Raw genomic sequence first — 21564 nt, forward strand, 5'->3', positions numbered from 1 at the left:
ACTACTCAGTTACATAAAACCATGCCTCTTATTTTCCATTGCATTGTACAGTATGTTCAAGAATTAATTCTAGCAAAACCCCCATAGGGTTAAGCAAGAACAGAACAACAGATCACTTAATTATGATTTTGTCACCTTTTTTTTCCCTCTGCAGAAGACATTCATACGCCTGCTTATTAGTCCTCTGTGTGGTTTTTAGCCAAGCATTGTATATGCAGAGTAAACGTGTGCATGCGCACGCACGTCTACATATAAGTGTATTTTTCCTGTGTGCAGATTTAGCGTTTGCACAGAGTAGTTGGAGGGCCAAGGGGGTGCTGTACAATACTCCCCTGCAGAGGATTCCACGCTAGCAGAGGCTCACACAACTTCGCTCCCTCTCTGCTGGAGACATAGCAGTCACCTACAAAACCTCACAGGTAAAACGCTAGAGTCACATTTGGTCCCCAAAGAAGTATCCTCATCTCACATACGGACACAACTGAACTTCCACACAAACCACACTACAGTGTAACAACCCAGTATCAAACCTCTGCTCGTTATGTGATCCAACAGGGAGGAAGCAGCATGTTGTACTGTGACAGCTAAATCAGGGCTTAGGACTTGCTGCTCCTCCATTTCTCTTTTCTACTGTCCCCTTCTTCTAGGGAACAGGCCCAGCTTCTCTTCCCTTCTCTCTGAGTAAGTCCTACAAAATCTCACTCTTTGCCTTCTCCCCAGCTGCAACACCCACACACCAACTGTGACTGCTCATAGCACAGCTGACTTGACAGCTTCTCAGAGCAGGGACCTAAGGAACATTCTTTAAAGAAAATCAAAATGCATTTTCTAATCTGAGCAACAGGAGCAAACTGCAACATGAAAAGCTGTTTTGATGCAGCAGCATATTTCCTTGTCTCTCTTATCCTTTCACGTGCACATCTCTCCCCATGACACTGGCTTTGGCGACCAGAGTTCAGTCTGCCCTTCAGCTGTACCTGCCAGAGCAGGGACCATTCTTTTACTCACTTCCAGACTCTTCCACCTCCCTGGCTTGAACACACACCTCACCCATTTTGTAATCCAGACTGCTAGTCTCAACACTGACAAAGGCACAAGTGCAAAGTGAAAGACACTGGCATTTGCTCATTGGACACCACACAACAAAAACTGGGAGTTACTCGGCTTTCTTCATGCATACATGTAAGTGACTGCTGCCTGAATTAACCCCTTAAATACTCGAGAGCAAACAAAATGCACCGTACTCAAAAAAAAAAAAAAAAAAAAAAACACTGCTGGTAGCTTCTTCACACTCAACAATGCAGAAGCAGCAATATTTTCTATTTGGTAATGTTTCTGTTGATTAGTTTGACTAACCTTTACCTTCAGCAGACGTTTATATGTTGGGAAACAGAAGTCATTTGATTTATGATCAGCTCCTAGCCAGAAATTTCATTTGTTTTCCCATGATAGCAATTTACACTTCCACTCAGATTCATACATATGCTTTTGAAGCAGCAGTCCAGCCCATACAAAAGGATCGTTTTACTTTCTCGACCCCATCCGTGCACATAGCTTGGGAAAAAAAATAGAAATAAAACTTCACACCTTTGCCTTTTTTCCTCACTTGCCTTCACAGTGAGGGCTGAGAGCAATGAATACTATCATGCAGGTCTGATGCCCAGAGCACTTTCAGTTGAAGCAAGACAGGGCCAAAGCTGCAGACAGCACAGCATCAGAACTTCCTCCAAAAGCAGAAGGTAGGTTGCTTCAGGGAACAGCAAATCTTTGCAAGCAAGCATGGCCTTTAAAAACTCGAGGCTCAGAAATTCAGGTGATGATGCTTCATGCATCTGTGTAACAGCTGCTCCAAAAGATTGTGAAATCTTGGAGAGGAAAAAAAATTTTGATCATACTGAGAATTCTCTTTCTGGCAAGCTACTAGCTGAACAAAATATTTCTAATTTTGAAATTCCTACTTCTGGGGGAAGAAGGGGCAGGGTGAAGACATTAAAAACGGCCAGTTTTCCTCAGCATGATAAGAACTTCATCCTGGTCTTTTAAAGCAACTCAGTTTTCAACCCTTGTGAAAGACACGGAAAGCACAGCGAAGAGGTACTGTAAAGAGATGGCACTGGTTTACTGAGAAAGCCCGTACAAGCCAAGGCTTTAGATAGAACCGCTTTCCCAAGAGGGATCCTCTTTCAAGATTCCAGAAGACATTGACTTTGCTAGTGTAAAAGTGCACAAATCCTGAGTGAAAGGGATAGGGGCAAGGAAAATCTTAACCTATTACAGTAACACCACAAAGCAGCCGAAAAGGATGGTCACAGGTCTCTCTACGTATTTAGATCACAGCCAAATTGAGTTCCCATACGTTGCAAGAGAAGAGTCTCTCTCCGACACAAGGAGAAAGAAAGGGCCATTTTCAAAACGACCCACCATTTCCACTGGAATATTTTGGACCCAAACCATCTCAAAACTCTTACCAATAGTTCCAATTTCCTCACTCATGTCAGTGTCACCAATAAGAGTTAACAATGATTCAAGAAAAAGACGAGAGCGTATAAAGGCTTAACAAGAAGCTGAGGTAAAGCCGAGGGAGACTCAGAAGCCCTGAAGAAGCTGAGGATATTTTCACTCATTCAAGAAACGCACGTTCAGGCATCCCAACGCTTTCTGTCATCACGTGCATCAGTCAAACTGCAAGTGAACAAGGAAAAGCAAATTAATCATGCTCGTGGAACTGAATTGCCTGCAATAGGCAGTGGCACTAAGAATCTGAAGCCCCAGCGTTTCCTGTGGCATATGAATTCCTTGTAGGGGAAACAGTGAGAACTAGTCTTGCTTTTCCCACACTGCCCATTTGTGAATTCTTTCCTATTAATAGAGTGAAATACTGCAAAACAGCTTGACCTACTAGAATAGACTGTAGTTATAAGGAGGTGCTGGGCTTTGCACTGAAAATTTCTCTTTTCCAAAGGGATTCCTGTGTTGACCTGATCAGGAAGGCAGTCTCCTCAGAGGAAAAGGAAGGAACAGCAGAACACAGATTCTCACAAATGTAGATTCTTCCCAGGTCTCCCAATAACACCTAAGGAGGAAAATCCCTTCTGGTTTCATACACACTTGCTTGCATAATGTGGTCAGGTATCAAAATCAAAAGAGTATCAGATTCGTCAGAGTGATGGTTTTCAGTCTGTGGAAAATCATTTTATTCCACAGAGCACTAACTCCACTCAACAGCTATGCCAATAACTCTATGATTTAGAGAAACCTAAAAAAGGTTATCTAAATTTAAAAAAAAGAACAAATTACAATATATAGTCATATTTGGAAGTGCAATAGAAATTGTTGGGGAAGGGGAAGGGATTTCACATTCAAGGTGTGCTCTAAAGGCACCATCTGCCAAGCAGACCCATTTGCAACATGTGAAATTTGAGAAACAAAGCTGGAAGAGTCCCCTACTTATTCTTCTCACTCTTCCTACAGCTCCCAAAATGATGACTCCCTTTTGGGGGCTTATACTTCTAAAATAATATGCATTTCTTTGAAACAGTGCTACTGTTTAATAAAAATACTCCCAATTGTTCCAAAGGATGGAGTTCGGTGCTTTTTTGTTCCAGAAACTCAGGGCCACGCACTGAGTAAGCACAGGAGACAGGATTGTGTTCCACCCCTGGTTCTATCACACAGTTGCTGTGAAACCACAGGAAAACTGCTTTTTGATTTACATTTCTACCCTATAAAGAGAATCCAATACTTTTATCTTCTATGGAGCTACAAATGAGATAGCTATTTGTATTCAACCAAAAGTAAGTCAACTTCAATGTGAAGTAGAAGCTTCTTTTGCCAAGACATCTGTTTCTCTACCACAGCGATCTATGAGAAAAGCCCACAGCCCTGGGAACAGTAACTGCTAATTAGTAGCTGTTGAAGATCAGTCACCTTCTGTTTCTGTCTCTGCCATGACTGAGGGTCACTACCTTATTTTTCTAGTTTCTCTGAACTAGGTTGGCGGAAGTAAACAATCCTTTCTAAACAGATAGGACAGGATCTGGCCATGAAGCAATTAAATGCATTTTATATTATTAAGCTTCTCTTTAAATATTTTATTAATGAAAGCCTGAGCAAGTATGAATTTCAAAGAACCTGAGGAGCTTTTGCTTTTTTTGTAGCTTGATAAAGTTGTAGAGAAACAGAAAGAAACTCACAGACGAATGCTGGAGCAACTTCTAATGGTAGAAAAATCACACAGACAGACTCTATATGAACTAGAGGAAGAGAAGAGGAAGCACACCGAATACATGGAAAAAAGTGACGAGTTTACCAACTTACTGGAAAAAGAACGCGAAAGGTAAGGCTACCTCTTACGTACTACTAAGAATTTAACATTACCTATAAGTATCTGTCCACTTGCTTATTCTGCATCCACTAAGAATCAGAAAGACTGCACACTTTGAGAGTTCAACTATGAACACTCCTAACTAATAGTACTGTCTGCATCTCCCTTAGCCTGTGAAGTAGATCAGAAGGTGGGCAAATTCTTCAGCACTGTTACAGAACAACAGGTGTGTTACACTGCAGAGCATAGGGGAAGATGCAGAAATGTGTTAAAAGTTAAAACCAACACAAAGCAGGTGCACCTGTCAGTGGGTTTAAAAAAAAAAAAAAACACACAACAAGCTCAGTGTACAGTGAAGTAGCTAACACAATATGGCATCAGGCATGCAGCCTAGAACGCCAGAAAAAAAAAAAAAACACTTAAGAAAAGTAGAAGGGATTTGGACAGATCACAGAAATACAGACAGAGAGGAAACAAAGGCCCAGTAATTTACAGAAAGCTTTGAAAATAAGAAAGTCATAAAGTTCCTGTATCTGGTTTGGCATAAAAAACATAAACAGAACCTATGTTTAAATGTAACCTAAAAAAACAAAAGCTTGTTTAAGCACAGTGCAAAGACTTCAATAGCAACTCTTGGAAGAGGGTTTAAAAGGAAATTAGTGTCATTTACTATTCCTTAGAAAAGCAATTTTAAACTGTGACATCCCTGAATCAGCTCTAAAACTGAACACATCCTCAGGAAGAAAAGAACACAGAGAAAAAAGGAAAAAAAAAATAGAACAACATTTCCTATTCCCTAGATAGCTACTCTAGAAGATAAGAGAATATAGTCTCTATTTCCTTTTGCTTAGGAACAGCTTCCAGATGGAAGTGTTTGGGTGTGAGAATGTCAAGACTATGCTAAACTGACATTATGCATAGATAATTCTTCCTTTGCTTCTCCTGCGTAACATTATGTTCCATGTATTTTGGCAGCAATCACTATTTTCACCCTTCTCACTACAACTCTCGCCTTCAGGTCTATCAGAGATAGTAGACATGCTCCCCACCAAGCACACAGCCGTATGTATGGATTGCAATTAGAGGGAGGGGGAGAAGTCTCTTGCTTCTCAAAAAAAAACGCATACAGATGTAGACAAGCATAGGCACACAGGCAAAAAAAACACACAGTCCCCCCACAAGGCACAGAATCGACTTTTTCCTCTATGAACCATTTTTGCGGGACACCATCATCTCAAGAACCAAAACATGAGATGAATGAAAGTTTTCATCTACGCTCTTTTCTTCTGAAAAAAATCTATGAGACATCTCTTGGAGACAGAGCTAAACAACTGCATTTGCTAAAGGTGGCAAAATGTTACATCAGACACACGTGCTCACACAGGGTGAAAAGCTGCACAGAAGGAAAGACATCATGACGCTTGTTTTTTTTTTTTTTCCTTGTGAAAACAGAATAAACATCTGATTAAAACTCTCTTCCCTGCCCCTCCTCCATAGTCCCCCAAGACAACTATAAAACATTTACTGCTATTATCTGCAACACTCAGTATATCTGCCTGGAAAAAGGAGAAAAAAAAAAAAAACTTACTGAGGTGCCTAATGAGACCTTAGGGGATGTAATAATAGATTTCAGATTAAGTCTCAATTTTTGTATTTTCTTTGGAGGACTCATTTTATGTGGAAAACCCTAAAGGGGTGTGATGTCACACGTTGAGCTGATTCCAAAACGTTTGCCAAGTAATGTCGCCATCAAGGTCTCCACACAATTGCCTGCCATAGCAAAAAAAACAAAACAAAAACAAAACAAAGCAGACAAACAAAAAAAACCCACACACAAAATACCAAACGCCACAGCAAGCACGGCAAGTTAAGGCACAGCTCCTTTCTACACTAGCCTGTATGATCTGATGTTCGACACAGACGGCCATACACAAAGTGACCCTTCCTTCCATTTCAAAACCCCTAGTCCAATTGTAAGTCTTCTGGGGATACGAATTTTGCATTCGACTTGTAAACAAATGGAACTTCATGAGTAGTTTCACACGTAAAGCAATGACAATTCATTTTTGCTTTTTTTTCCCCCCTTCAATTTCATTTAAAAAATTGCACACACATAAAGCAGTAATTATTGGTCAATGAAGTTTCGTATTTTTCCAAAAAGTAGGAAGCAGTATTCTCTTGTAAGTGTGGAAAGGTATATAACATTCCCAACTATTTCAGTTGCAAAGCAAAATCCTGAATGTCCATTCAATTAGTAAAAACAGTGTTTTGTTTTATGAGCCAGTAAAGCTGTAGTATATGCTACAAGCATCCCTGAAGATTATGGAACACAGGTAAGCCAAACAAGGTACATGAAGAATATGTAACTATATGATCAAAATAAAAATATTTAGATGTCATGGGACAGCAACTAGTGATGCTGAAGCAGTGAAAACTACTGCTGATAGAAAGAATAAAGAAACTACTAATCAGCTCCAACTCTTCCATACGAACATTAGTATAATTTTCAAAAAGGAGGACAGCATCTCTTACTACCCTCACATTTCAATCAAAGAAAGCATTTCCTCTTTCTTATGTATACACTCAGGAAGAATAAAATTGATGAGTTCTTAAGTGAAAATGTTAGAGAAGAACTAATTTTTCAGATGATCATATGTTTTATAAAAATTATGTAGGCAAGCCTCCATCGGTACTGTCTTCCTGTTGCATTATTACTTACATATATAACTTTTCTTATTAAGAGAGTTAAAAATTACGTTTGCATCAAGCAAAAAGTTAGTAGTCAACAGTGACTCAGTAACACACTTAATTATCCAAGAATCCCTTTGACTTCAAGGCAACGAGGCCTGTTGCAACAAGTTTAGCCAAGGCAGTTGTACATTGTCGTATCTGAGAGATTAAGCTTATAAGACGACTGGTGACAGCTTTCTAAATGTGGGAACTGGACGTTAAACCATTAGGCATTAAAATGTTTTTTCCTTGTTGCCAGCCAGAACTACCCTTCTGTAAACTTGTAGTTAAGAGAGACAAAATTGGTCTTCCAAGTTGCAAGAAGAGTCTCCCTCCATAGGTTCATCTTAGTATTATACACATGGAATTGATTACTCCTAGTTTGGCAGAGGGAGAAAAGTTACCTTTGCTTATTTAAATTCCTTAGCAATAGGCATTTACCAGCAAAGAACGATAAACCCATGCCACTATCGTTACATTTTTTCCATCTTCAGTCAGATACACTGACAAATCCCTATTAAATAAAAAATGGTTTTGTGGAGAAAACAGAGGCTAATGGGCAACAACTGGACTTTCCTACAATTTAACATGAAGCGTAATATATACGTGTGCAGATCAGACAGGGACACAAAGGCAAACTGCATGCGCATTGTAGTGTACAAGAATCAAGTCTACCAGAGTAAACAAGGGAAAATTTTACTGCATGGCTGGCACCTAAAAAAACAACAGCACCCCTACGTATCATTACAGAGAGTCTCACGTGAATGTAATCCCAGGAAGCCAGATATAGAGACCCCTATAAAAAAAGGGTGCATCTGAAGAACCGCATAAAAGCCACAGAGCTTGTTTAGAAGCTCTTGTATTTCATAGGGGCAAAGAGGAGGATAAGATTAAGGATTAGGAAGAACACCTGATTTTTGTCTCTCAGACCTACACAGCTAACATTCGGAGTCTTTTCTTCCCAACCTTTTCTTTCCTCAGCCCCTTCCTTCCTGACACTTCTGTTTCTCCTTTCCCTCGCTCCTCACTTTTGCCATTTTACTTGACATCTGTTGCACACTCAGTGCTAATAACACTGAAAAAATTGTTGAGTTTACAAGCCAGAATCTATTTCAGGATTAAACATCCTATAATCAATAAATGTAATCCAGTGCTCAAGGATGGTAGTGGAAAAGAAAAAATATGACAGGAAGTATAGATGGGTATTCCATGCCCCCTACTAAGAGACCAGCATGCTCACTCCTCTTCACCTGACTCCCATTTTTGCCCCACAAAACAAACACAAGAGCAGCTACAGTGGGTCAAGAATATATCCTGTATTATTCCCTCACCTAAAATTATTTATGCTTTCCTCATAATTTTTCAGAAAACGCAGTTTAAAAAAAAAAGAAACCCAGAGAGATCTGAAAACACATACATCACTTTTAAATGCTTAAATTCAAAGGCGGATTCCGCTATATCTTCCCTGAGGATAAACCTACTTGACCAAATATAGTTATCTACCTTCCATATTTTATAGTATCATTAAATAATAAAAGCTGTTATTTTAGGAAACATTTAATAAAGATAAAATATGAAACTGAAAGGCTTTCCAGACAGGTATGTCCTCAGTTTGAAAACACATGCCATATGCATGCAAGTGTTCATGTGCTTACATATTACCTCTTTCCCCCCTCCTCCAAGAAAAAAAGACACAAAGGAAAGTAAAATAGTAAAGTTATTAGCAGTCGCACAATCCTTTTCCTCTTCAAATCTCAAGGAGGTTTAAAAATTATGCAAGCACAGTTGTTCCCCACTTTTTGAGTGCTGGAAGGAAATGAAAGTATGAGTGGAAGAAAACTGCCTCTTTTCACAGTGTACCTAAATGGTTCCACGGGAGAAAAAGAAGCACTCTCCCAATGTATAAGGTGTGTCCCCTCTTCAAATCTTGTATATACTATGGCTCATTCGTTGACTCTCAACTATAATAAAAGGTAAAGCTTTATTACAAATATTTGCAGTTAAATAAATTAATGCTATTCTACAGGACAGGAAAAAAAAATCAATGAGCTAACAAGCAATATAAATACTTTTAAAAAATTGTTATCATAAGAAATGCTGCACGCAAATTCAAGTATCAATAAACTTGTCATGTTGGTATAGCAGCAATTAATAAAATCTTTAGTTTAAGGATCAGCTACTGAGAAACATCAGGTTTTCTTTACTCTAAGGAAAGCCACCACAGATTTTCATTTGTGCACTGAATTCACATTCACTAAGATCACATGAAGAATGCAGCCAAAAGAAGAAAAAACAAACAATTATTTACATATAACGTAATTCTAACAGTGTCTAAAATGAGACTTACTACTTGTGTTCTAAGCAACTGGAAAGAAAAAAAACAAAAAAAAAAAACAAAAAACCACCAACCCACCCAACCCTGTTCCACTATATCAGACATTTCTTCCTCAGTCATCTAGTAAAGGGCATTCTCAGTGTTATAGAAAAAGTTACTGTTATACGTAACTTGAGGAGTCAACATTCACCAGATGTAATGAATAGCATTCAACCTTCAAAAGCCTCAAAACTTAGTCTTTCTCATCTTACAAAACACCCCAAACACCATGCTTGTCTCTCCAGCTGCTGCCCTCCAGCAAAGCTCTGTCAGTCAACATGGCATCATATATTAAAACAGGTTAGAGGGGACCTCTGGAGGTCTCTAGCCTGACCTGCTGAAAGCAGGGGGAAACTTCCAAGTTAGATCAAGTTGCCTCATCCAGCTGAGTTTTGAAAATCTCCAGGGACTCCACATGCTGCCTGGGCTCCTCTTGGAGCTTCTACAGCCCTTGCCTGGAGACCCTTCCCTGGAGCTTCAGCATAGGCATCGCTCCAGTCTGGCTTCTGCCCACGTTCAACTAAAGCTGCGTGTGATAAAGGCTCGATAACCTCCTCTCAGGCAAACCTCTGAACCGAATCCATCTTCACCATCTCTGATCCTGCACACAGATGAACTTCCAGCAGTTCCACAGAGTTGCTGTGACTCCACTCAGACTCTTCTTACTTCTCCAAGTGCTTCTCCAGTGTACCCCATGTTGGAAACCCCTCATTGGCCACCTCTACTCTGTTCCTGGGGCCCCAGGGGTCTTTTTCTTTCGGTCTTTTCTTTATGCCTGCACTTTCCATGCTTTTTCTCACAGAAACCCAAATGCAGCCATCATCTCTGTGCCGATGACTCTCAGGTCTACTCCAAACATCAGAACAAAAAAAGTCTCACCTTTGTGAATGACTTGCCATCACCCCTAATTTTACATGACGGGCGAGGAACTCAATATTTTACCCCTCTGCTCTTAGCTTCAGGCCTAAGATTCTCCAATATCTCATTTATTAAAGCCAGGGTAATAAAGACATGCCATTTGTCACTCAGCCTGTCAAACCTAAGCACATTTTCTGTCTGAGCACTTCTACATTGAAGTCCTGCAAATTCTTCTGCAGAGCATCTCCAAGAAAATAACAACAACAAAACAACAAAAACACCCTTCCAGTCATTCAAGTGACTGACTCCTTTTCAAGGCTCTCTTTTCAAAACCTTTCTCAATCATTTCTGCGTTACCTATTTCACTCCTCTCTCTACATCTTTTCACTGGATGCACTGCACCATTACTGCAGTAAGGCTACACATTTCCTCTTTGTGTACCTGTATAGCACACCCATATCCTTTCATTAAATGTCATTACACTGACTAAATCTCCCATCATACTAAAAATATACCAAAAATTAAATCATATTATGCTGTAATACTGCTCAAGTATTGAGTACATAAGAAATGTGATTTCATGAAACTGCACACTTCAGGACCGGTTTGTTTTGGGGTTTTGTTTGTTTGTTTGTTTGTTTTAAGTGTCAGATGAAAAGTAATTACTACATATCGTAGGTCAAGTGAGCAATGCTTGAAAACTGATGTAGTGGGTCAATGGGAGGAGGAACCATCCTAATTAAAAGTTGAAGTATGTTAGCATGTTATCAGTGTAACATTACTGTAACTTAACTCTGACACATTCACACATTGGAATAACAATACATTGCGTGTCCAGCACTGGAAAATTCAATATTCTCTAACAGTGGGTATAATTAATATTTGCTGTTTTTCCAATGGAGCCAATATTATAAGAAGCAGGATCTTATCTCTATAGAAAGCTACAGTAAAAATAAATACAGTTGACTTATTTATTCTACATGTGTTACCAGCAGTTTTTAATTTCATGCACACTAAACTATTGTTGTAGATTGCATTGTACTCAAATGCAATCATTTCCTTTTAGCTTTCTGGCAATGGGTTATATATATTACATATGCCTGAGACTATGTCTTGCAAGTTGTGAAATGGATGCCAGATCTCTGTACATCTGACCTTTTTTCATGGGTATCTAGCGTTCTGTAGGTGAATAAGAGACCCACCACAAACAAAACATTAGCATTCTTATTCTGTATTACGCCCCAATGGGACAGTACCACTTATAATACCACGGAGGCATAGAGACAGACTTAAGGAAGTGATGTATACAGATTAATTACCTCATGCTAGTACATGAAAAAATATGGACCATTATACTGCAAAACTTTCAACAGATGTTGAGAAATCAAACTTGTCAAAATTCACATGATTCAGAGATTTCTGCAGCAGTTTCCATGCATGATGCAAGGTTAAAATACTTAATATAAGAAAAAAAATTCAGGTTAACAAGAGATTAAAAAACCCAAAACAGTTAAGTAAAGTCAAATTACATGTATTCAAAACAAAAATTAAGAATAAATAAAAACAGGAATAGGGCTTTCAATTCAGTTGTATTAACACTACAAAACATTTTCTAGATCTATGGTGCAATTTCAAATTATTCCACCTACTGCAAATTAGCAAGTAGATGCAAGATCTAGGTGATAATCATTTCTCAGGCAACTCCACTGACACTGCAGGAATCGGAGAGAAGACTGGGGCTTGTATCTAATTTCTTTAAATTCTGAGCATATAAGATGTCCCATTCACTGCTTCAGATACCCTGCCACAACTAAAAATCATTACCATTATTGTGTAATTGGGGGAAGAGGGGCAACAATGATGAAAAACCATAGCAAAACCAAACAACAAAGCAAACAAGCATTCTTCTACACTTCCCCCCTCTCTTCCCATATCAGTGGGAAAACACGTGATCCTTGCCATCTGCCCTGCTAAGGACCTGCAAGAGAGGGTAAAGTCTCCTGAAAGGAATGATCCTGGAAAACCACCTTGCTGGCAGCTCTAGTCAGCACTTTTAACCATAGTGTCACAGCTCAAAGGGAAAGATGATCTTTCCAAGCTGGCAAGCCCCAGAATATTTATGGCTCTGTAAATCAACACCAACCCCATATATTCTATCTGGAACCTACCCAGTGACCAGTAAGGATAATGAAGCACTGGCAAAATATGCTTATGGTGAGATGCTACCCCAAGTAATCAGGCACGCTTTCAATTCACCAATTTACATTTCCAAATAAGACTCAGTGCAGTGCTCCATGTACAGCACATCGCAACTTGTGTAATCATTTGCAACAATAGAAGCAGATGACAGCAACAAGACCTGTGACCAAAAAAAGACACAGTACACTTCTGATTCATTGCAGGGTGGGGCAGGGAGAGGAGCAGAAGCTAGCATAAGATTTTGCAACCAGAGCGTTAAAAGAAAATACATAAAACATCAGACATTGACAAAAATCCATAAATCGTTCGCCGAGACAAAAGTTTGACGTTATCATATTTTTCCAGAACGAGCCATTGCTATGGGAAAAGCGATGCTCCTGTTTGAGAGTGGCAGAGGAAAAAATCTCAATGAAGTTAAGATCTTTCTTGTGACAGAAAAATTTAAACTAGTCATACGTGCTATAATTAGTTTCACTTTTTAAGAAGCAGGCAAGAAAAAAATGACCATGAGAACAGAGAATGAAGGTCACATCAGTTATCAAGACCTGCAGTCTAAATTCATAATTAAGTTTCCCATGACATACTGTGAACTTCAATGCCTTATACACATATGGGAAAGAAACATGGGAGATCGAAGCAGTTTAAGAATAAAGTCACAGCCTTAGTCTTTTTGCTTACGACAGTAACTTTAAACGCTGAGAATAAACAGGAAAATCAGTAGCACTAAATCTGCTGAGAACAGAGATTACTGGAAAGACTTTTAAAAACAAACACCAAAATCTCCTTACATGAAAATTTAGCTTTTCACGTAAGTACATAATTTTCTGTTCCTTGAGCCTGAAAGGCACACTGTATAACCTTCCAGGAAAATAACACATACTTAGACAAGGTAACACATAACCTACTTAAGCAGCTGAAGACCAAGCAGAGTGACAACAATGAAAAAGCACACTCAATATTTGAACCTTTCTGCTTAAGGCAATTGGGAAAAATTCACAGAATATGTGTAAATACAAAAATAAACTAAGGGGTCACAATGGACTAATGAACTTTATTTTTAATGTTCCTGTTTGATTCCTATATTGAAGGGTGGTGGCGGATGGCTTAGAGTAGGAAAAGGAGTAATGGGATATAGACACAAGAAAAGCCATTAGATCATCTAGTCTCATCCTTGACAACAAAGGGTTGCTCTCCAAACATACTATGCACAGCTTGGCTTGTTTCAAGTGTCCAAAACACAGAAAGGTCTCAATCTCTGTACAACTGCTCTACAAAAGATGCATTGTCCTCAGAAAAAACAAACAAACAAACTCCACACTACTATTCATTCAAAATGTTTCTCTTCAGCAATTTAAGGCAATCACTTCTGTTAGAATTGTTGCTCTCTTCAAAGACATCTGGATACTTAGCTAAGACTCAAAAAGAACCCCAAGTTACACATTCTGGCCATAGACACAGACTTACCTGAGATCTCCAGCACATAAAACCCTAAGATGAGCTCTTCAGTGGGTTGCAGCAAGGTCTGCTACTTGTCTTTTAAAGACAAGTCCAAGTGGAGAACTGCCCACTTCACTTTAGTGGCAGCCCAGGAACTGTGCACCCTTTGGGATAAAAATTGATAGAATGGTCCATGTGGCATAATTAGAAGGAACCTGAAAGACTGAGCAGGCAGTCAACAATCCCTTCAACAATCCCTTCACCCTCTCAAATATTGGTTAGTGCTGTGAGACGCTATTGGTAAAAGCTAGAACTTGTACAAACAGATTTACAACAACAACAGTCTTCAGTGCTAAAGGCTGTCAAACCAACCCTTTATCATCCGCAACCCTCATTTTCAAGCAGAAAAAAAAAGAAAAGTTATGATGGGGCCATTGTGATCAGGCTAATGAAAGGGGGGAGGAGAAGTATTTCTCCCTAGAGAAGGCTTCTTTTCCCCTTCAGCCCCCAAGAAGGGAGCTAAAAATCCCAGAGGGACAGTCACACCGAAAATACCCAGACAGCTAACTGCCTTATGCCTGCCAAATTTGGCCTAGCATCGGTTCCCTTCTCGCAGACTCTACCTTTGCCAAGAGCTTCAGAGAAGAGAAATCCACTGAAACCAGAAAACATGGTGGTCTGCAAATGTGCACATGAGCTAAACTGCATATGCCTTACAGAAGGTTTTTTCCTCATTCTCTGCCCATGATGCTCCTAAAAGCACCAGCTGAGACAGAATCAAGCTATGGCGTTGCAAAAGATCATTAAAACTGCTCTTCGGAACAGCTTGGAACAGTCTTATTTACTTACTTGCCAATACCTTTCAAACTACACATTTGGGATGAAATCCTGAGAACTGATTAAAAACTAGCAACTTGCACAAAGCTCTCTGCTTTTAAAGCCATTCAGAACCTTGCTTCTTATACACTATTACAAAATTCCTTAGCCGCAGCGTTTTGATTCAGAGGATCTTCAAGTCACTGGGGAAACAAGAAAAGATTCTCATGAGATCTCATCCTGGGAGGTGCTGAATATTCTCACATCCTATCCAAAATTATGTAGGAGGAGGTCAGCTCCTCTCAGAATCAAACCTTCACTCAGGCCAAAACCACAGTTTTGTTTTACGTAAAAAAAGTACTACAGAAGAATGCCGTGATCTGGTTCGCGAAGAATATTAAGAAACTGAAAAGCTTTTCTACCAAGTTTCATACAAAATTCATGCAGCTTTTGAGTCCGTTTAGTTGAGCGTAAGAGTTTTTACACAACCAGCAGGACAGTTCATTTGGATACTCTTATTACCTTTCTCACATTTGTGCCTATGTTTAGAAGAAAATAACCTGGGATTTGATAAAAGTCAGGTGCGAACTAAGAGAACACAAAGGCAACTCCAAGCAAAGCCAACGGAAGCCAAAGAGACAGACATCTGCCCCACAGACATAACCAGGGGACGAGTGACAAGAGACAGTGCGTCTTGAATCATCCTCCATTTCAGTCACGTATTATTGTTACTCTCCTCTCCACACAGTTCCTTACACACTATACTAACCTCCTTCTTCCTTATAGTTTGGGAAGAAAAAAAACTAGACAATCCTGTGGAAAAGGAAATAATATCTAGCAGAAACAGTGACCTTACACCCTCCTATTCCTTCAACTTGATTTGCATGCTAAGAATTTCAGGATTTTCTGAGATCAGACAATTCTTAGCACTGTATACCATAGTCTAATGTATAAATTTATGACTACTAAACTGATTTTTAGGGATATTCACGTTCTACAGCTTGTATTTAAGTCATCAGGAAATGAGGGCATCATTTATTCAGACATTTAGACAAGATTTCACGTGTTCCTCATTTGAAAATTTTATCTTACATCCAACTGGGAGACTGAGAAGCAAGATACACTCCCTGAAATCCTAAAATTGTCTTTTCTTTCAATAGTCTTGCCAACTAAATGCTGGATGTCTTTGCATTCTGTCAGACAGGAGAATGAGTCAGTCTGTCCTGAACTGGCCTTCTAACAAGGAAATTGAGAAGTTTGATGACATATTTGGATAAACATACTCACTGCATAAAGTTACTTAATTTTTTTATATCTCTTCAAATTTTCTATAAACCTTCAAAATGCTTATAGACTAGATTTAAGTACAGTCAATACAAACTATATATTATAAATAAACTTAAAGAAAACCACTTCATTAAAACTCAAAGGACCTTGTAAACATGCTTGTCACAGCCTCACCATTGTAATACAGTGCCACATCCATAAATCCTTGTTATTAATTGCTAGCCAACTGCAACTCCTACTGGAATATCAACCCTATACAGATCATACCTGTTTCAGAACCCGTTTTTCTCATGGTCTCTGAACACAACGTAACAGCCAACACTGTAGCTGTGACTGATGGAGCGATGAATAAAACCAGAGCTTATAGGGCTGAACTCTGCTGAAAAAATACTGAAGACCGTTGTTATCATCTGTGTGCACTTGAGGTCTTCCTGACTGTAATACCTGGTCTAGAAATAAGAGATGGTTAAAATACACTGTACTACACCTATACAAGGGGACAAATACTGGGCTGATTTAGCTTTCTAAGCACTTGCTTTAACAAAATGCAAGGAGATTTAAAATATCATCCTTTTGGAAAGCAGCATTTCTTCCAATAGTCAACAGCGAACACCACAATTTGTAACTTAATAGATAAATTAATTTGATTAAAGAAATTGATCTTACAGACTCAAGGTCCTGATTTCTACGGATTCTCAACCTCTTCAGCTCTTTGTTAACTTTAAATGCAAAGAAAGAAAAGTAAAATAAGTCATTCCAAACAGAGCTTCAACTAGCTTAATGCATAAGACATATGACACCAGGCTATATGTTTGCTATACAAACTCACAAGGGTTAACAAATCTTAGGATTAATCTTGCCTAAATTTCTTGTCTGTAACCAAAATTAAGACTTCATTGCTAGCATTTCATTAAAGTGTGCAATTTAACATATTGTAAAGATCTGAGTCTTAAAAGAGCATACACAATCTTTCTCTTGGGGATTCTGATTACTAAATGCATACTTACGATACTCGGGAGGCAACTATAGCATTGCTTGGAGAAAAATGAGGAGGAGCCATTCATGATACAAACAGCAATGTATAAAAGTATGGGCAAAGCGCTTAGAGACAAAATTAGCATTTTAACCACGTGTCTATAAGCCTGCCTCCATGGCTACGTCTTTAAAACAGTCCTAGCACCAAAGTGCAGGTTCTGGGATACAGACCGTAAAGTAGCTTTTCAATAAGTACTTGAGAAAATGATGCAAGGAAGAAATGGCTTAGTTTTATTAGACTAGCATACACAAGCTTCACCTAAAATAGAACAGAAAAAGGCTGCTGGTATTTGAAGTTTAAAAGGAAGTTGAGGAGCGTTTAAACTTTTCAGAAAGTTGACAGGTGCAAAGGCAAACACAGGCCAGGATGACATATCATTTAGGGATGCAATCAAAAAACCTCTAGATTCTAGAAAAAAGGAGAAAAGAAGTTAATGAAGTTCAGACAGGAAAAAGCAAAGTTCTGTCTAAAGAAATAACATTTCAACTAGGCAGAGTTTGTTTAAAAAAACAAAACAAAACAAAACGCCAGGCTAAGGATGTAATTGCTCCTATACAAATACAAGAAATCTAAACATACAAGGTAAAAACTAGGATGTTTAGTTTCAAATGAGGACATAAACAGAACACGTTTCTCAGTCAGTGAAAGAAAAAAAATTCAGTGAGATAAAATTATATTATGATAAAATATTTAAATCAAAATGAGAGCACTATTTATGCTGATGGAAGAATTATACAATTAAAATAAAATAAAGGAGAGCAGAAGAGCAGAGAGAGTCAAATAAGATTAATGCATTTAACTCTGTAAAAGCATATCCAGACTCTCTAGGGGTTGAATTTGACACAAAGAGATGATCATATATGGGCCAGACTACTGATTATCAATTGAAAATAATGACACAGAGTACATAGTGATAAGAAAGGTAGAAAGGGCAGGAATAAAGGGACTCTTCAGTTATTTTCACATAGGCTAGCTAAGCATCACACTAGGGTGCAATGGAGAAAAACTACTTAGAGTCTCTTTTTTTAAAAGTAACTAATCATAAATTTCAATTGGAGAAGTTTTTGGGTTTTTTTTTTTTTGTTCCTACTTGAGCAATGAACTAGTCCATGCTGTAAATACTGAAAAGCCAGGGATTAAGTTCTCAAATTCAACCTGTTTGAGATAAGAGGAAAGAAAAACCAAAAACAGAACAACTACCACATCTAGTTTTAGGTGGGATAACTCTGACAAAGTTAATTAAACAGAGCATCTAAAAGAGTAAACTACTTGGAGGCACCATGGAAATAGTTTCACAACACTTTTCAGTGTAAATATGTATCAGAAAATCGAAAGAGATTACCCTCCCTAAAGCCAACTATGCAATTTAACAACAGATTAAAATAGATTATCAAGTATAAAGACGCCTCAGAAAGGAAAAACATGTAGAAATAAAGGTTAGCACAGAAGAAGTAGAAACACTGGTGTCTTAAACAAATAAAAAAATAATAATAAAAAAATCAAAGGTAGGAAGTCTGCTTCCTTCTCAAAGTGGAGAACCTGGAATTGCTCCTGACCTTCTCCTCAGTGAACACTGATGCATAAAATTCATTTGGTGTATTTGCCACATCCTTAGTTTTCTTTCTTCTTCTTTATTTTTTCCTGACTGACAGCACCGGATTCCACTGTGAGGAAAGTCAAGGAGGTTTTCACATTAGTCTCTCCCTTTACAGACAGTAAGTCTGTGAAGCCATCTGAAACCATAATGTGGTAAGGGAAGTTTCAGATCAAACTGTTACAATGCAAAGCAGCAAGTTGCTAGGACGAAACGGCATTTAAGAGTTCTAAGAGAACTTGCATGAGAAACTAGAAAGGACACTAGAAAATTAGTCCTGTGATTCAGAAGCTGGTTATGCTTTTAACAATCCCTGATCTTCAGACTTGGTGCTATATTGGGCACAGCTTAACTTAATGTTGCTTAACTGTTCTGTGAGTAACTTCTTCCTTAAATAAGCCAAACAAATGGGAGGTAGCATTAGTTTTTAGGAAGAGATTCTGGGTATAACTCATAGGGAACTCAAGATCAGTTCATTTGATTTGCCAGCTAATTAGAAAAAAAAACTATAGTAAAGAAGAGAACTAGCAGCCATTGAGCAAACATGATATATTCCAAATGGTTGAGAGGAAAGCAGAATCATGTGCCAAGGGTCTGCTCTCCTTCCTCATCAGTCCTTAAACTGAGTAATGCTTTGCCCTTCTATCCTCCTGCTAATGCTGCTATCTGCACTGAAGCAACACTAACTGAGCTCACAGTTCATTTACCCCTTTACTGGCAAGAGTATATTTTGCAAAAGCTTCAGCATGCATAAAAGCAGAACTGAAGGATCTGACTAGTTACTTCTAATTGTTTGAAATAGATGTTTACAAAGGCCAATTTTTAATCCAGTTTCTTACAGCTGTGTGCCTAACCACCATTCTGCCATTTTCTCATTCCTCAGTTAATTTCAAAAGAAATGTAAGAAAGAAGCAGAGACCTCCAAATTAGGCAGTGCCTACAGGATTCCTGAAAACAGATATCCTCTAATGTCCAGGGTATTAAGCAAGAGCCTATTCTGACCCCACTGAAAGTAAACTGCAGAAATATTTTATGTTCATCCTAACATGGGAAAATTTTTGTAGCTTGCATATTATTAGCCATTAGAAAAATCCAACCACAAAGGAAGAAAAAAAAAACCACAATCTGTAAGTGAAGCTTCATTTCATCCAAGCAACTCTCTTCCACATCAAGTAATGTGTTTTTTTTTTTTTTTAAAATAAAACTTGGAGAAATAGCTGCCTATCCTCAATGCACACAACTGAGGAGGTTAACACCAGAATCTCAGCTTTGCTATTACAGAACCTGAAGATAATTCAGAGACTTACAGGAATATTGCAATCCTCATTTCTTTCTTTTTTTCTTTTCAAAAAGGTCAAAGGATGAGACAATATGAATTCAAGCAAAAGCATCCCTGAAAATACCTGTAGTTAAATATTTAGCCAAATTTTCAAGAAATAAGTACTGGAATGTGGGGGTCACAGTTTCAAAAAAGCTCAGGCATGCAGCTTTTGCCCTCTTAGAGAAGTACAGCCAGCCTTTTGAATGTGTTCAGGCATGCAGCAGTTCATAACAATAACATGGAGCTGGACAAAGATGTGGAGCTCACTGGAAAAATCAGGCTTTTAAAAATTATCTCCAGTACAGCAGGGCTGACCTACTTCCAGGATGGGAAGGAGAGGCTGTTTGTTTGTTTTTAAATGAAAAATACTAAAAATATCTTCAATTACGGCTTACCTGAAGAAACTGGAGAGAACACGTAACAAGTCCTCTTCAGCTGAATTCACCAAAAAATGCAGTAAGATAAAATGTATACAATGAATGTTTCAACACTAAGCGTCTAAGACCCTGACCCATCTTCAGTAGTTAGGAGGCAGGCAGGAGTACTTAGATCCCAAATACAAGACACTGAAACCATGAATGCAGGAAAAAAAAAAAAAAAAACATACCACTTTCTTCTAGCTCCCAGATTCTCTACCCTAATTCTTTAAGAAACTTCTCCTTATGTTATCTTGTTTATTCAGCTGGTATAATCACAGCAGGAAAAGGAAAACCCAGATGATTTCCTGTGCAACACTAAGTCAGTCATTACACTTCCTTATTTAACACAAGCACCTCGCTTTCCACAAGTGTAAAATGGAATGATGACACAAGCATAAGTCATTATGGGTGCCATAGCCTATTCGCTGCCATTGCATCCAGGACAAATCCACAAGATAAGAGAATACACAGACAGCTATGCACTACAGTTCATAAAGTATATACTAGGCAGACGTTCCTATGAAAGCACTGTGCTTTCATTTACTTTTTTTTTTTTAAAGTAAGTTTATTCTATTTGATCCATCTTACCTCAAATACTTCACTTGTTAGTATTAAGAATCATCCCTTTTTTTTTTTTCTTTTTTTATTCTTGCCATCAGCTCTAGAAAGAGTACTTACTTTCTCAGTTACTACGATGAAACACATATTTTTGGTTGCAGCCAAAAAAAAGAATTCTAACCTTCACTCTCTCTTCAGGTGATGTTTCTATTTTTGCATTCTTATCCAAAGTATCAGACTGTGTTATAAGTAGTATATTGCCTCTTATATTTTAGTAAGTTAAGCAATAGCCTGAAGCAAATTTTGCCCTCTTATCATGCACATGTTCCTCCTCTCCGATTTCAGCTGTAGCTCTAAATTAACTTTCAAAACCAAAACTTAAACTTTGTTTCATGTTTGACACAAAAGGCATGATTCAGTTTATAGACGACGACAGCAAAATGCAAGTGACCACGTTTAGATGTCTACACGCGAGGCAGGCATCTAAGCTCCCATCACAGCCCATGGAAACACAATCATGACAATCAATGGATTTCAGAATCCCACTCAGCTGACTGCAGCTAGGTGTCTTCACTAGGAGCAAAATCCCTCTCCAGCAGTGGCAACTTGTG

The 21564-nt window shown here is 38.5% G+C and overlaps 2 protein-coding genes across 14 annotated transcripts in view; one reads left to right on the forward strand and one right to left on the reverse strand.

Moving 5' to 3' along the window:
- Positions 1-21564, reverse strand: part of CMSS1 (cms1 ribosomal small subunit homolog) — a 250534-nt gene that overhangs the window by 164847 nt on the left and 64123 nt on the right. Inside the window, exon 1 of one of the 6 annotated variants that reach the window (XM_009675142.2) lies at positions 16293-16507. The exons of the other annotated variants lie outside the window; for them this stretch is intronic. Coding sequence (XP_009673437.2) covers positions 16293-16317 — 25 coding nt within the window. The 5' untranslated portion in view covers positions 16318-16507. Of the gene's footprint in view, positions 1-16292; positions 16508-21564 lie in introns of those variants that run through there. 6 annotated transcript variants of the gene reach the window in all.
- Positions 1-21564, forward strand: part of FILIP1L (filamin A interacting protein 1 like) — a 215544-nt gene that overhangs the window by 131444 nt on the left and 62536 nt on the right. For all 8 annotated transcript variants that reach the window (XM_068960150.1, XM_068960135.1, XM_068960126.1 and 5 more), the window contains one exon: positions 4158-4336. In XM_068960150.1, coding sequence (XP_068816251.1) covers positions 4158-4336 — 179 coding nt within the window. The remainder of the gene's footprint in view (positions 1-4157; positions 4337-21564) is intronic.

This window comes from Struthio camelus, chromosome 1 (genome assembly GCF_040807025.1).
Source record: "Struthio camelus isolate bStrCam1 chromosome 1, bStrCam1.hap1, whole genome shotgun sequence".
Classification (NCBI taxonomy): Eukaryota; Metazoa; Chordata; class Aves; order Struthioniformes; family Struthionidae; genus Struthio; species Struthio camelus.